Source organism: Giraffa tippelskirchi, chromosome 11 (assembly GCF_054371585.1).
Source record: "Giraffa tippelskirchi isolate mGirTip1 chromosome 11, T2T-mGirTip1v1.2.pri, whole genome shotgun sequence".
Taxonomy (NCBI): domain Eukaryota; kingdom Metazoa; phylum Chordata; class Mammalia; order Artiodactyla; family Giraffidae; genus Giraffa; species Giraffa tippelskirchi.
This window is the reverse complement of record NC_137285.1, coordinates 99,775,114-99,791,983: the sequence shown is the minus strand read 5'-3', so window position 1 is coordinate 99,791,983 and position 16,870 is coordinate 99,775,114. Positions and strand designations below refer to the sequence as shown.

The following is a 16,870-nucleotide window of genomic DNA, read 5'->3' as shown; positions in this document are numbered from 1 at the left end:
ATACAGGGGTCAAAAAAGCTCATGAGGTCACAAAAAACTGAGGTAATTCAAGTACAATGTGCTAACAGGTGAACAGAGGACGCAGAAAAGAAGCAAAACATAACACAAGGCAAGCGCTTTCAACTCCTCCTCTCGGTGGCCTGGGGGCCCCTCGGAGTCAGGAATTCTGCACAGCCCTCTGGACCTGTGTCTTCCCGCAGAGAGCACCAGGTCTGGGGGGGTCCCCTGAGTTCCAAGGGTCCCCAGCATGGCTCCCCAACTCCCTCCCAGGACAGGGGTTCCCCTCCAGGTGTAGGGCACCTCTGGAGAAGGACATCACGTCCCTCCACTGGCAATGAGTTCACAGACCGAGCCCACCTCCTAGGGGCTGTGTTTGTTTGGTGGGACAGCATGTATTTAGTTGTTACATTTTTCCATTTTGGAAGCAAAAGCAGCTCAGCAGGAATCTTGCTCAGGATGGCTGGATTGGGATGGGCTATTCCACTGAATTTGTCCGCATTTTTTCAGAAAGCGAAGGGTGCAAGTCGGGGGTGGCTCTCGAGTCAGACCCAGCTTCCCCACCAGGGAGCCGGAGGAGGCAGGAGACACTCCGATCCGTGGGGGGCTGGGAGGACAGGAATCAAGGGGAGCAGGGGAGTGGGCAAGAGCCTCGCGGCTCCTAGAAGACTGTGAAGGGACACCCAGGTGTGGCGGGTGTGGCGGAGGAAGAAAGCAACAGATGAACCCAGCAAACTAGAGCTACCCTCGTGAGTGTCAACCAGTGGCCCAGCCCAGCCCCACCCTCTGCAGGCCCCCCTTGCGTACCCCACCCATCCCTCAGCCCCCCACCTTCCGAGGAGTCAGTGAGAGGATGGCAGGCAGGGATGGTCTGACTCTGACCAGAGGACCCCTCAGCCCCTTCCTAGTCTCTACTTCCGGACACAAACGGAGGATCTGGGTGGAGGGAAGAGAGAAACATCCCACCATCTGAGCTCAACAAACCCCGCCTCCACCCCCACCCAAAAAGAGCAGGCCGACCCCCAGCCAGAAAAGGGGGGGACAGAGGCCTGGGTGGAGGGGCTGGGCCAGGCATCCGGGTCACCTGGAGACCCAGACAGAACCAGAGCCAGACAGCTCTGAGACTTCCTTTTCCTCCTTTCTCTCTTTTTCCTTTCTGCACTTTTTTGTTTGTTTGCTTTTTGTTTTTTGCTGTATTTGTTTTTTTTCCCCCTGCACGGTCCTCCTGGACTCCACCCAGCTCCATCTCTTCTCCTCCTGCTCCTCGCTCCCCCGCTGCGGCCACAGGCCGGCCTCACACGTAGCACAGGTAGAGGTAAGTCTTCTCTATCCTCCAGTCGGGTGGGATCTCCTCGGGCTTGTGGCCCTTCATGTGCTTCTGCATGGAGGACAGGCTGGGGCAGTACTCCGTGCAGATGGTGCACTGGTAGGGCGATGCGCCGTTGTGCGTTCGCAGGTGCTTGATCATGGCCGAGTAGTCCCTGGAGCGCTGGTGACACAGCTTACACTCGAAGGGCTTCTCACCTGTGGGGGGAGGGGGGGCGGGGGAAGCCAGGAGAGAGGGAGGGGGCTGTGAGGACCCCCACGCAGGCTTGCTGGAGACTTTCAGTCCCTCTAGGTTGGCACTTTTCCACGGTGATGGGTGCACCACCCAGTGTGGCGGCCACAAGTCACAGCTGGCTCCCAAGTGCCTGAAATGTGGCCCGTGCGACTGCAACCCTCTGTTCTTTATGTTTTTAATTTAAGTGTAGTTTATTTACAATGGTGTGTTAGTTTTCCAGTATGTTACATTCTTAATCTTATTCACTGTAACTAATGTATCGTGTGTGTGTGTGTGTGTGTGTGTGTGCAAAAGTCGCTCAGTCGTGTCCGACTCTGTGACCCCATGGACTGTACAGTCCATGGATTTCTCCTGGCCAGAATACAGGAGGGGGTAGCCTCTCCTTTCTCCAGGGGATCTTCCCAACCCAGGGATAGAACCCAGGTCTCCTGCATTGCAGGCGGATTCTTTACCAGCTGAGCCACCAGGGAACTCTTGGGTATTGGAACCCTGAATGAACTTTTTGGCCAACCCAATAAACAGCCACACGGAGGTAGTGGTCATGTGTGGGCCAGCTCCAGCCCCCGGACTTACTCTTAACTCTCTCTAGCGGGTGGACTCTCCCCTTCCTAAGAGAGGAAACAGAAATCTAGAAAAGTGCCCTCGAAGCCTCTAAAGTCCTTAAGGATGGCTCTTTAGCACACAGCTCCTTCTAGGGAAGCAAGGGGATAGAGTTCTTTCAGGGCTACAGATGGTGGGGAGCTGGGGGTGGTGAAAGTGAGAGGACCCCAGTCTGCCAAACATGCTACCCCTGGGGATGGCTCCTCCTCTAAGACTCGAAGAATCTGCCCTGGACCCTGCTTTCCCTCTCGAGCTAGAATGGGGGAGGGACGGAGACCCTGGGAGCCCATGGCCCACGCCCTAGCTGTGACCACCCACCCCTCTGTTACAGTCCCCTGGAGCTGAGCAGAGGACGCAGGAGAACCTTGTTTCGATACAGTAATTAACTGGCCAGCCATCTCGCTATCGATACTCCTCCGTGCAGAGGCCCCTGCAAATAATGAAGTAATGAACAGCCAAAGTGATCTAACTATCGACCGGCTATTTACGATAGTCAGTGCCAATGCATTTAATGATCCGCCCGCCAGGTCACATCTCCCACAAGGGGCTAAGGAAGCCCCTGAGGCTCTGCGAAATCCTGGGGGTCACTGCAGTTGTCAGCAACGACCATCCTATCCTCTCCCTGTGGCCCAACGCAGACCTGTGAGAACATGTATCCTGTGCTTACTGCCCCCTCCATCCACCTCCCCTCCCAGGAACTCACACCCTCCCCTGCCAGCGGAATCACCTCTCCCTTCTAACTCTGCTCAGGCAGCTATTTCCCCTGATCAGGGGAGGCTTTCTTTTTGGCCAGATTGCACTACCTTCCACCACTTCTTATCCTCAGAGGAAGTTCTTCTGAATATCTACCCTCCAACCCAGCAGTGTGCCGGTGGTAAATGTTTAACAACGGGCTCTCCACAAAGCCCTGATTTTGTAGCATTTGCCGATGGTCATGCTGTGAATACTCCCACGTGGCTGATTTTAAGCAAATAAGGTGATAACAATGAACACGGGGGAGGAGGGTGCTGGAAAGACACGTGAATGGTGGCTCTTCCAGGCAGGCTGGGGCGGGCTCCAGCTTCCCACTGCCCCCAGCACTGGCAGCGCTGGACATCAGGACCACTTTCACCTGTTCTGTCCTCAGGCCCTAAGAAAACAGTTGCTCACATTTACGTAAAAAGAAAGGGGAAGGCCCTTTGAAATGGTAAAACATTATACATGTGGAGGGGTTAGTAAAAACATTGGTTTTTCTAATCTTTAAACTCAACCTAACTTACAGTTTTTCCCAACTCTCATCATAAATCCTAACTTAATGTCCCCAGGGTCTTATTCTAACCCTCAAGTCACAAGAAATCATCCTAGCCTTCATTTTCAGCTAATCAGGCCAAGTGAACCCCAATTAAGGATTCATGAATGGACATCATCTGCGAGCTATTGGTATGGCTGCCTGGAAGGCTACTCTGGGCTCCTGGAAAGTGTGCTCTGATCGATTAGTGATGTCTGCCTCGTCCTGTCCAGGAGGTAGTGGCACGCAGGTCACCATACTAAGCCTCAACAGGAGCCGTTCCACCCTGGTTCAGCCTGGGACCATCCTGTTCTGGGCTTCTCTGGGGAACCATCTGCCCCCGCCCCCAGCCCGGAGCCGGCTGTTTGTCCCCGGTACCTGTGTGCACTCGGTAGTGCGTCTCCAGCTGGTGCTTGAGGCTGAACTTCTTGCCGCAGCCATTGCACTCGTAGGGCTTCTCGCCCGTGTGGATGCGCTTGTGGCTCTTGAGTGTGCTCTCATCCCGGAAGCAGCTGCCACAGAACTCGCACTCGTACGGGTGGTCGCCTGTGGGGACAAGGGGCTGCATCAGGCTCTCGCCTCCGCCCGCCCTCTCTTTAGGGGACATCAGGGCAGGATTGGAGCACCAGGAGGACGAGACTGCTTGTACTCACCACCCCCAGAGATGACCGAGGAGCCCCCATCCCTGCCGGCTCCTCAGCATTCACGGGGAGCACACACGGCCCCACGGTCATCCATGCCTCAAGGGCCAGTCCCGGGAAAAGAGAGCCCATCTAACTCAGAAAGCAGGCGCCTGGGGGCAGAGCAGACCCAGGGGCTTCTAGACCCTTCTCCCAGCTTCCTTTCTTCTAGGTCAAGGGTGCAAGCCATTCCAGCCTGACTCCACTACCCTCAAAAAATCCTCCAGTGTTCTAAGTCGCACTGCTCTTTCCCTCCTCCACAGTCTCATGCAGTTGTTCTTTCTGTATGATACTCTCTTCTTAACGAACTCCTAGTCACCCCTCAAAACCCAGATCACGTGTCACCATGGTTCAGAAGTTTCCCTTTAGCGCTACCTCCCATCACCCCAGCCCAGGCAAATTGAGTCACTTTCTCCACTGTCTCCAGAGAGAAGAAATGTCCAGCATTCTGTCCCGTTTGTAGTAGTAGTACAATTTTCATGGCACTTTCTAATTAAAATGGCCCATGTTTGTTGAGTGCTCACCACTGTGCTGAGAACCTCACACAGATCATATCACGTAATCATTTCAACAACCTTACCAGAAAGATAGTATCATTCTCATTTTACAGATGAGAAAAATGAGATGTTTAGAGACACTTAAACATGGTCCCTAAGGTCAAAGAACTGGTAAGGAGCTGAGTTGGGATTCAGATCCAGTTCCAGGGTCTGGACACTGGATAGTTAGCAGGATACTAACTGACATGCCGTGTTGTATCTGCTGTGACACCCACTGTGCCCATAGAACAGAAGCACCACGAGGGCCAGAAGGAAGCCTCGCTCATCCCTGTGGCCTCAGTACGTAGCACACAGTCAAATCCAATCAAAGTGCTCAGAAAAGGTCAGCACATGAAACTGGGGGAGAATGGCCTTTCCCTTTCCCTGGTCTGGCATCTACGCCCATCAGCATCCTGTTGGTAATGCATCCTGAAGTCCCCTACCAGGTCAGAGGCTGGGGCGTGGGGATTAACCATCCTTCCCTTTGTACCCAAAGTGGGGGCTTCAGTGGCGGCAGGGGTGGGGGATGAAAGGTGAAGACTTCAGCTACTTATTTATTACAGGAGTGAAGGCACAGACAATAAAGATAGATTGATCACCCCAGACTTTGTTCATGAATATTTAAATATCGCTGATTCGTCTTGTCACTGTAATTACAATTTCTCTGGGCTGCATCTCCAACAACCACAGTTTATGGTAAAGAATGGCCCACTGTATTTCACTTGTCCCTCTGCAGATGTGCGAGGCTGCCAACCGTGTAATGTCCTCTGCATTTCATACATTTTCTTCAGCCGCTGAAGGTTTAAGTCATCCACAATGACCTACGTTTTTTCATTATCCCCATGTCAAACTGCGCTCGTGCCTGGGCATAAATTGTCCTTCTCGTTATAGACTTGCATGCCTGCGCCTTCACTTCCTCTTTAAAATGATATTTTACTCTCTTCTCTCTCTCCCCTCCTCAGGCTGCTAACCAAACCTCCTCATTCTCAAAGGCAGGCCTCTGTACCCACATAAATTCTCATCTCTTCTGATGGCTCTGAAGGGTTTTTAAGGCTCTGTGGGGAGAGGACGCTGGGGTCCGCTGGCTGGCGGGCTCTCTCATGGGAGGAAGACTTGCAAGATGCTCTGAGGGTCTAGAGGGGTGGGTGGGAACACATCCATTGAGGCGTCGGATGGAAGAAGCTCAAAGAGGAGAGCTATCCTTCCACGCCAGTCTCCACCACCCTAGGGGCCCTGCCCTGGGCTCAGAGGGGAGCCCGCCCAACATGCAGATCGGGGGATGAGCAGAGGTCTGGGTTCCCGGCACCTGCCTGCCCTCTCGCTGCGGGGCTGTGCAGACTGCCCGGTCCCCCAGACGCCAGCCTCATCCAACCCCAGGAGAGACGAGGCCTAGGCAGACCCTGGTCCTAATTAGTTGTGTGTCTAACAGAGTGAGGGTTGATCTGTGTGTGCCTGGCCCCGCACGCCACTCTGTGTGTGCAGACGTCTGTGCTCACCACTGTCTGACATCCACCACCCGCCCCCTTACTGAATTGGCAACGATTACGACTTTAATCAAGGATTCAGTATCCTCATTAAGATATAAATAAATAAATAAGGCAGGGCCCACGTGAGACTTCAGCCGGAGCCGGTAATTAAAACGTACATCGGCAGCCACTCGGCAGGTGGGCGGGGGGCACTGCCGTCTGTCTGTGTCTTTCCCTCTCCAGAGGGGGCCCCGAGAGTTTAAAAAACAAAGGGTTAAGGCAGAGAGGTTGGTTTGATCAGATTTTTATGAATTTAATTATGAAGTGGATCACATTAAATGAGTTTAAATAGGAAATCTCTAGAGGCAGTCCAGGGAAAGGGATACAAAAATTTAGGAAGAAAAACTCAGCAACGCACCAACACACACACACGGATTTTGAAGCACCTGGCCTAAAATCCTCACCCTGAGAGTTAATCGTGTCAGTGTTGCCATAATGTACACAAAACTGGCTGCAGAACTCAAAATCCAATTTGCGGTATGTTGATTAACTCTGTAGCCTCTTTAATGAGCTTGACATTAAGTGCAGGACAAACGAGACTAATTAGAGCCCCCTACGGCCCGCCCGGTGCACCTGTGACCCCAGTGGTCCGTCCTTACCTGGTTGGTTTCCCCAGCACTGGCCAAGCCCAATGTCCTCTTCCCCACCCCAGCCCCATCCTGTCAGCCCCTCAGCCACCCCTACAACACAGCTGAGAGTTTATTATATGATGAGCCATGTGAATCAGGGATCCATCAATGCCAAGAGCGCGGCTGGACTAACCTACCAAACACAGCTGCCGATGCTAAACACCCGGCCCCAGCAGCAAATGGGCCAAGAACAACGGAATATTAATGAGGCATTGTGTGGGGGTGTGCTTGGCCTGTGAGGGCTGTGTGCACAGGGCCTGGCTAGTGTGAAATTGATGGGTGTTGGTCTGTGCATAAGCAGGGCACATGCTCCATGTTTCCTGGATTAAGCAAGTACTTCTCCCAACGACGTCTGGAAACAGTCCCTCTCGATGGATCTGAGCCATGACTCACACAGGGACCCATGACATTGCAGTATCTGAGCTCTGAGAAGCCAGCATGGGCAGAGCAGGGCGACCATGGGGGCATCATCCCAGTCCCATGAATCCAGCTGATGGGACCCAGCAGCGTACTCAGAAGTGGCCGAAAGGGGACTTCCCTGATGATCCAGTGGTTAAGAATCCTCTTGCCAATGCAGGGGACATGGGTTCAATCCCTGCTCTGGGAAGATCCAGTTGCTGCAGGGCAATTGAGCCCGTGCACCACGACTGAGCCCACGTGCTGTGGAGCCCATGCTCTGCAACGAGAGGGCCCACTGCGATGAGAAGCCACAACTAGAGAGCAGCCCCCGCTTGCTGCCACTAGAGAAAAGCCCACGTGCAGCAACAAAGACCCCACTGCGGCCAAAAATAAAGAAAAAATTAATAAAAACGAAGTGTCTGAAAGCTAACTGGCCATCTTCGATAAGCCGAGCTTAGGGACCCAGTGGGGCAGGTGCTGACAGGAAGGTGCTGATACCTGCCGGGGATGCTTAGGCAGTCACTGCAGACAAAGTTCTTGTCAGCATCCTCTCCTCCTCCACCCTTCTTGTCGGGCGTTACCCTCTGGGACCTCCCCTCGTCCTAAGCCAGCAAATCTAAGAAGTTCTAAGCAAATCTAAGAAGTTCTAAGCAAATCTGGTGATGCTAAGGCAGCATGCTCCCCTGAACAGAATGGCATCCAGAGGCAAAAGTCTGGGAGGCTCCTCGGTGAGGACACCTACTGCCAGCAGGACAGGCCAGCTTGTGATGCATAACCACCTCACCCATATTCAGCAAAGCCTGCCACTTAATCCTGGGGCTGTGACAAGACCCAAGAGTGAGGAAAGGGCCCTGCGAAGTCTGTCATGAGGCATGCAGACTTTTTATACCCTCTCCAGCAGCCAGGAGAACATACCCTGTTACACCCCCAGAAAGAGAATTTGCCTCTCTATCTCCTCAGCCCTATCACCCACCTATCACCCCAAACCCAGGACAGAACATACAAAAGCAGAGACACATGCAGACTTATAAACGGGCAATCCTTTATCCACGCACAGTCAGAGAAAGGGAGGTTTCAAGTCACCTATGACATTGCTGGGGGTCAGGGGATAATGCAAGGAAGCCAATGCCCCTTGGGTCTCAGAAGCAAGTACCCTACCCTCTACCCCTGACTCACAGCTACTCTCCTCCCCCAGCATCTGTGACTGGCTAAGCATGGCTCACAGTTTATATACCCGCACTGTCTCCCCTGAACAGGGTAAGGCCCAATACAGAACATGTGCTTCTATTAACTGGTAAGCAGGACAACTTCTGCCACATTCCCTTAAGACCTCAAGGCTGACCTCAAAAATGTATATGCACAGCATGTGTATGTATGTGTGTATGCTGTGTGTATGCACAGGGTGCAGTGTGTGCACAGTGTGTGTGTACAATGTGTGTGCACAGTGTGTATGTATAGCATGTGTGAGCAGTGTGCATAGTGTGTGTGCATGAACAGTGTGTGTCTGTGTGCAGTGTGTGTACAGCATGTGTATGTGTGCACAGTGTGTGTGCACAATGTGTGTGTACAGTGTGTATAGTATGTGTGTGCACAGTGTGCAGTGTGTGTGTGCATGTGTGTGTACAGCATATGTGTGCAGTGTGTGTGCACAATGTGTGTGTACAGTGTGTGTGTATAGTATGTGTGTGCAGTGTGTGTGCATATGTGTGTACAGCGTATGTGTGCAGTGTGTGTGTGCACAGTGTATGTGTGCAGTGTGTGTGCGCACAATGTGTGTGTGCACAATGTGTGTGCGTGATATGTATATGTGTGTGTGCACAATGTGTGTGTGTGTGTGTGTGTGTGTGTGTGGAGTAGGACCAGTGGTGGGAAACAGAGACCAAGCTGGCAGATTTTTCTCAAAATTCATTTCAGGTCCACCTGCATCAGAATCTTTGGGAATACTTACTAACCATGTTGAGTCTTAGATCCCACCCATGCCCACTAAATGGAAGTTTCTGGGATGGGGGGACCCACGAGCCTACATTTCTAATGAGAGCTGTCTCTGTTGGGCACAGAGATATTGAGAACGAAACGCCCCCAAGGTGGGACGGGATAAGAACTGTCCACACCGGCCCGCACCTCGGAGGCCCCTGCACACTGGACCCTTGAGCAGAGAAGGGCCGAAGGCTCCCCCACTGGATGAGTCTGGAGGTAAACCGTTCCGACAGCAGTTCCCAGAGACCCTGCCCGCCCACGTGTGGCCAGCCTACCTGTGTGTGAGCGCAGGTGGCGTTTCAGGGCGGTGTGGCTGGGGAAGGTGCGGTTACACTCGCTGCAGATGTAGCTGCGCACACCCGCGTGGACTTCCATGTGCTGCTGGAGCGCACTCTGTGCCTGGAAACGCTTCCCGCACAGCAGACAGAACACAGCCATGTCCGTGCCTGCGGGAGAGGGGGCAGAGCCTCAGCTCAGCTGGAGCACGAGCCAGTGTCAGGACAGCACCCCCTGGCCACATGCTCAGCAGCAAACCGCAGGCCACGTGATGCTGATGGAGCCCCCAGTACACGGCTCCACCCGTGGACAAAATCCACTCACTTCCCATCCTCATGGAACCTAAAGTCTCGTGGGAGAAACAGAGATATTAATCAAAAACATCATGACAGCAAATGACTTTGCAATTATCTGGAGTACTGTGTCAAAGGCAAGGTACCAAGAAGCCTTCTATCAGAGGGACTTTCCGAGCCTGGGCGGGAGATAGGGTGTCCGGGGCCCTCTGTGAGGAACCACTGAGCAAAGATGAAAGCCTTCATTGGAATGTAACACTTAAAACATCCCATCTGCGAAACGGGGCCTCTACAGCCTCACCCTTCAGATAAGGAAAAGGAGACACAGAGAGATTGAGTAACTTATCCAAAGCAGTGGAGTTCACAAGCAAACAGAGCTGGGATTCAAGCGCAGGGAGCCTGGATCTGATGCTCCCCTGTCGCTACAGACCCGATTCTCTTAACCACATCTCCACTCATGAATGCATACATCCTAAGGGTCCGTTCTTTGAACAAATACTATTTTAGTATCTACTACAAGTAGGGCTCTCTTTTTGGCCCTGGGGGTGTAGCCATGGAAAACTGTACAAAGTGCCTGGCCTCATCACAGATGTTACCCAGCACACTAGGGACATGGGGACAGCATTTCAGGAAGAGAATAAATAGTATCTGTGAACTGGAGAGAAACATGGCAGGTAGCAGGATCAGACAGAACAGTGCGGCTAGGGAGGCAGAGAGAAAACAGGGAGGAAGTCAAAGAAGCGGGCGGGGCCAGCTTGTACGGTTCTTGAAAATCATGTTAAGAGCTTTAGGCTTCATCCCAAGACCAACGTGCAACTGTCAAGGGATTTTTTTTTTAAGATTTTTTTTGATGTGAACCATTTTTAAAGTCTTTATTGAATTTGTTACAATATTGCTTCTGTTTTATGTTTTGGTATTTTGGCCATGAGGAATGTGGGATCTTAGATTCCCAATCAGGGATTGAACCCATACTCTGTGCATTGGAAAACGAAGTCTTAACCACTGGACCACCAGGGAAGTCTTCTGTCAAGAGATTTTAAGCCAATGAGGGACATGAGATTTTCATTTAACTCTGGCTGTTTTCTGTGCTGATCAGAAGTAGAGGTAGGTAGCCCATGATATCCTACAAAGTTGTTGTTGCTGTTCAGTTGCTAAGTTGTGTCTGACTCTTTGCAACTCCATGGACTGTAGCCCACCAGGCTCCTCTGTCCATGGGATCTCCCAGGCAAGAATCCTGGAGTGGGCTACCATTTTCTTCTCCAGGGGATCTTCCTGACCCAAGGATCGAACTGACATCTCCTGCATTGGCAGGCAGATTCTTTACCACTGAGCTACCAGGAAAGCCCTACAAAGACAGGTTGCTATTTTCTGTTCATCAACACTCTTTCTGGCACTGCTGTGGAGCCATGCCTTTCCCGGGTTCAGTAGCACAGGAGGAAGCATCTAAACCCTCCATCTGAGTCCCAGTTGGTCTTGGTCACCTTGGCCACTATTTTGGGTTCCATTTTCCTAAGCATGTCAGCTCCCCCTGGAAGCTCCCCATATACTCACCTCTCTTTGAGGGCATCTGGGCTTTGTCACTTGTGCTCAGCCCAGAGTGGAAGATGGGGCAGAGCTTTGGCTACTGCAAGTCAAGGTCTGCTCGGTGTGGCATCAGGGAGCTCCCAGTGGAGAGGGGAGTGGGTACAAGAAAGATAGCATGGAGAGCCTGCTGTCTCGCAGGTCCATCAGTGGAGACAGCAAACGAGAGGTCTCTTCTGGCTGCCTCAGTCCCATTCATGGCTGGGTCTGCGATGGACTAGCAGGAAGGCAAGGACAGCTTCTCATTTCCCCACATCCCCACCACTCAAGGCACTTGTAGCCATGCTCCATCCCACCCACGGGCATTGCCTGCATCCGGGTCCAGGGAAGGCTGGGCAGGGGAGATGAGTACCAGCCAGGGCACGGACTTCCTCCTGGCCTCAAAGAGCAGAGGGAAGGGGAACTACTCTAGGCCTTGGGCTGAACACTTTATCTATGCCATCATCTCATTTAAAACTTGCAACTGTACCCAGCAGGATATTCATGCCCCTTTTCACAAATGGCAAAACAGAGTGGTTAAATAACTTGCCTAAGGTCACACAGTCAGAAAGAAGAGGAGCTGGGTTTTATAAATGCCTCAGTTTGTCTGATTTCAGAAACCACAGAGTTGGGTTGATGTCTCTCTGTCTGCCTGAGCTTCTCTGGGAAGAGGGACAGTGATGACACAGCGAGCCAGCTCTAACCCGACTGGCTCAGGAGCCCCCATGCATCCAAGGTCCATCCTAGCAACAGACAGCCCAGGCCAGGAGAAGCGCCCTAGAAGCCGAGTCACGAGGTAGGGCTCTCTGAAGCCTTCCAACTCCGCTGGGAGCCAGCGAGGCCCCTGCAAGAAGAATTGAGGTGCTCACTCCATTTGATCGAGCGGGGCACAGTGAGAGGTGTGGTCTGCCCAGTAGACGCAGACAGGAGTTGACAGTGAGTCCTCAAAGCCCAGTCTGGCCTGGCCAGCACTCCCCAGCGTGGAGTCCATCTGCAACACATCCAGGGGAATGGCAGCTCCGGCTGCTTCATCCCACGAGCCCCCTGCATCAGCTCCATCTCTGGCCTGAACCTCAATCCATAGAGAGTCCCGATGAAGCCAGACATCAAACATCTGCCTTTCACCGCTAAGAGAGAACAAGCTTCCTGGGCAAGCCATGCCCTTTAAGAGCCTAGGTTTCTCCTTATGGATCCCCCAAATCCCCAGTGTGGAAGGAGCCTGGGTCAGAGGGAACATGAGTGACATTCCCAGTAGGAGATCCTGAGCCTAAAAAGCCAAGCCCAGAGGAGTACTGAGGGTCAGTCCCAGCCCAGGGAAGACTGAGAACCCTGGCAGCCTCACCCTCCGGGTCTTCCCAGGGGCCCAGAGCTGCCCCACTGTGCGGCCCCTTCTTCTCAGGGTCACCTGAGCCCATTTCTTGTCCATTCAGTCAACTCTGTGACTATCACCTAGCTCAGGCACTGTACTAGGTGACAAGAGGAATGCTGAGATCAACCAGAGACACAGGGTCCCGGCCAAGTAGAGAACACAGACAAGCCAACCACCAGCTAGAGGATAAGACAGGCTGATCCCAAGAGGGCTTTGGAGATTCTTTCTTAGGCTTTAAGAAATGAAGTGTACTGAGGAGCTAAGGACCAGAGCAGGCACAGGAGCCAAGCTAGTAATGGGGCAATCAAATGTCAAAGCAGGCACGAAGAGAGGACAGACCCCCCCCCCAAGGATGAAGACAAGCAGAGACAGTCATTGGGGGTCGGATGGCAGAGAGCCATATCGCCAGGCGGGACAGGTTAGATTTCATTCCTCAGGGGTGTCAGGAAAAGATGTGGGGGGCGGGAGGCTAGCATGTTCTGACCAGTACATGAAGGCATTGCCCCTGGGGGCTGAGTGGGGACCAATGGCATTGGCAAAGTGGCTGAAATCAGGGACAGAGGTGACGGCTTTTGTGCTACCACTGGAGGAGTGTTGGGACCAGTCTAAGGTTCAGTTCAGTCGCTCAGTCGTGTCTGACTCTTTGCGACCCCATGAACTGCAGCACGCCAGGCCTCCCTGTCCATCACCAGCTCCCGGAGTCCACCCAAATCCATGTCCATTGAGTTGGTGATGCCATCCAACCATCTCATCCTCTGTCATCCCCTTCTCCTCCTGCCTTCAATCTTTCCCAGCATCACGGGCTTTTCAAATGAGTCAGCAACAGGGGCTTTTCAAATGAGTCAGCTCTTCGCATCAGGTAGCCAAATTATTGGAGTTTCAGCTTCAACATCAGTCCTTCCAATGAATATTCAGGACTGATTTCCTTTAGGATGGACTGGTTGGATCTCCTTGAAGTCCAAGGGACTCTCAAGAGTCTTCTCCAACACCACAGTTCAAAAGCATCAATTCTTTGGCACTCAGCTTTTTTTATAGTCCAACTCTCACATCCATACATGACCACTGGAAAAACCATAGCCTCGACTAGACAGACCTTTGTTGGCAAAATAATGTCTCTGCTTTTCAATATGATGTCTAGGTTGGTCATAACTTTCCTTCTAAGGAGTAAGCGTCTTTTAATTTCATGGCTGCAATCACCATCTGCAGTGATTTTGGAGCCCAGAAAAATCAAGTCAGACACTGTTTCCACTGTTTCCCCATCTATCTGCCATGAAGTGATAGGACCAGATGCCATGATCCTAGTTTTCTGAACGTTGAGCTTTAAGTCAACTATTTCACTCTCCTCTTTCACCTTCATCAAGAGGCTCTTTAGTTCTTCTTCACTTTCTGCCATAAGGGTGGTGTCATCGCATATCTGAGGTTCTTGATATTTCTCCCGGCAATCTTGATTCCAGTTTGTGCTTCCTCCAGCCCAGTGTTTCTCATGATGTACTCTGCATAGAAGTTAAATAAGCAGGGTGACAATATACAGCCTTGACGTATTCCTTTTCCTATTTGGAACCAGTCTGTTGTTCCATGTCCAGTTCTAACTGTTGCTTCGTGACCTGCATACAGCTTTCTCAAGAGGCAGGTCAGGTGGTCTGGTATTCCCATCTCTTTCAGAATTTTCCAGTTTATTGTGATCCACACAGTCTAAGGCTTTGGCATAGTCAATAAAGCAGAAATAGATGTCTTTCTGGAATTCCCTTGCTTTTTCGATGATTCATTGGACGTTGGGGGCTCGGAAGACAGGAGGAGGACTGGAGAAGTGGAATCCCGGGGCAATGGCAGGACAGGACCCTCAGCCTGGGCTCAAGTCAGGAAGCCTCATGCATCTGAAGTTCTGGACATCAGCTCTGCGTCTTGGTGACAAGTGTAAAGTCATGCAGTGACCACCTGGAAAGGATGTATTACAGTGTCCCCACGGTGGTCTCTCTTTCCTAGGCATTCCACAGGGCACAGGGGTTCCCCCTGGTCACTGATAACACTGCCTGAGGCTCAGAGATGAACAAAGGAGGGCTCCTAGGGCTCCCTGTCCACTCCCCATTCTTGTTTGGAAACCAGCAGCTGAGAGGATAGAAAATATCTTTGAAGGAAAAATGAAAGGAAGGGGGGTAGAAATGGATGAGACACAAGAAAAGCTATCGGTGCATGTAAGTTAAAAATCCAGAGACTAGATTTGACTTATTAAACAATTTGCTGTAGTTTCTGCCTAGCTGATTGTTCACATGTATGATGAGTCAGGGCAGATTCTATTACACTGGGAGATTAAGCAAATAAGTGCTAGCTTTTGGAAACACATTAAAATGTGGGACTATGGAAATAAAATTATCTAGAAAATTGTATTAGCAATTCATTAGCTGCAGTGAGATGTAGGGCGAAGCAAGGGAGCCCGGCAGCGTTAGAACTCTGCTCCCTTCAGTGCCTGAGTCCCTGAGATGCTCACTGCTCCTTCCTCTGCTGTCAGGGGAACCTCATGCCTGATACCATTGAGGAGAGGCAAAGAGCCTCCACTGGTTGCAAAAGACCATCAGAAATTAGAGGGCCAGCAGGACACGAGGGAGACCAAAGAAGTACGTGGGTCCTGCCTCAGCCACTCACTTGCCTTGCAGCCCAGAGCAAGTCACTCAGCTTCTCCAGACCAGAGTCTGCTCATCCTTTGCCATACTGCTTGTGGCTGTTGAGAGCATCCAGTGAGATACCCAAGTGGAAAAGCTTCTTAGCTATGAAGTGGTAGCAGAACTAATGCCAGCCCAGAGGATGCCTTTGTCTGAATTAGAAAATAATGCCTCTTTCTCTAGCCCAACACAGATCTTCTCCTGGGCACACAGCTCTGGCATGGAAAGACAGCTGGACTCCAGCCTCTGTTTCTCCCTCAGCTGGGCATCCTCCTACAGTGAACAACCTGGATACAGATCATGGCCGCTCTGCACGATACACAAGCCGATGTTGTTTTATCAACTCTGGGCTGCTTCTTCCAGGAAACTGACCCTAGAGAAGGCATCTTGGATGAGAGACAGTGTCTAGGATTCAGTGCCAAGAACACCTTCTTCCTCTGAGCCCTCACAATCCCAGCACAGCTATTAAACCCTTTGTTGTACTTATTTTTGACATGTAGCTCTGTCCAGTAAATGGTAAGAGATGGTAAGCCCTCCAAAGCAAGAAGCACTTTCTTTATCATTATATCCCCCAACATAAATCACACGGCCTGGCATACAGTAAGCACTCAATAGCTGCATGTTGCATTCAACAATAAATAAGGACAGACATCCCTGGCAGTCCAGTGATTAAGACTCCACTGCAAGGGAGCAGGTTCAATCCCTGGTCGAGGAACTAAGATTCCCACATGCCACACAGCACAGCCAAGAAAGTATAAAATAATAATAATCAATAAAGAGCTGTGTTTTTTTAAAGAATAAATAAGAGGTTGTGGGACAATCACAAAGAGCACAGGGGGTCACAGGATGGGGAAAGTCATGGTACGGAGCAATGGATGGCTAGAGCTGGGGAAAGCCCAGACTGAATGCAGAGCTTCCAATAAGATGCTCCTTGGGAGTGAGTAATGCCCAGTGACCCCTAGACAGCTGATATCTTTGGGGCCTCTCATGTCTGTCTAGTGGGCTGAACAGGACACCCTGGTTCTGCCTCCATGTCTCAGCTCTGCTGCTCAGAAGCAGAGATCCAGCCCACAGAAGGGTCAGTTTCGCCACCTCATGCAGTGATACAGTCAGCAGACCCTGGTTCTTGCCCAAAGGTGAAGCCCTTCCTGCCTCTGTGCCCCTGGGCCAGGTACCTGCTGCCCTTGGCCTCATATCTTCATCTAGCAAATGATATTCACGACTCAGCTGCCCTTTCCAACACCAACTTCACGATGCTGTTAATAGGCAACTGGCAAAAATTATTGAGTATGTAAATCCTAACAAAGGTATTGTTTTCAATCAATCTGTAAATTTAAATGTAAATCGGATACATAAATTAGGCTTGGCCCAAAGAAATCATTTATTAGGTCAAAGAATAGTACCCCCTCTGCTCTTATGAATGGGTCTCCATCTTTGGCTGGACCCCAAGGATGTCTCCCTGGCCCGAAGGGAATATGAACTAGGAAGAGGGAATGGGTGTGGTGGGGTTGACGGAGAGAGGCCTGAGGTAAGGTGGGGAAAA

At 51.5% G+C, this 16,870-nt stretch overlaps 1 protein-coding gene across 4 annotated transcripts in view; it reads right to left on the bottom strand.

Annotated features, from left to right (window-relative positions):
* Positions 1-1,143: 1,143 nt before the first annotated feature.
* The window catches only part of ZBTB16 (zinc finger and BTB domain containing 16), a 198,109-nt gene continuing 182,382 nt past the window's right edge, over positions 1,144-16,870 (bottom strand). For all 4 annotated transcript variants that reach the window (XM_081544796.1, XM_081544794.1, XM_081544797.1 and 1 more), the window contains 3 exons: positions 9,448-9,618; positions 3,804-3,971; positions 1,144-1,521 (listed from right to left, as the gene is read on the bottom strand). In XM_081544796.1, coding sequence (XP_081400922.1) covers positions 1,292-1,521; positions 3,804-3,971; positions 9,448-9,618 — 569 coding nt within the window. In that variant the 3' untranslated portion in view covers positions 1,144-1,291. The remainder of the gene's footprint in view (positions 1,522-3,803; positions 3,972-9,447; positions 9,619-16,870) is intronic.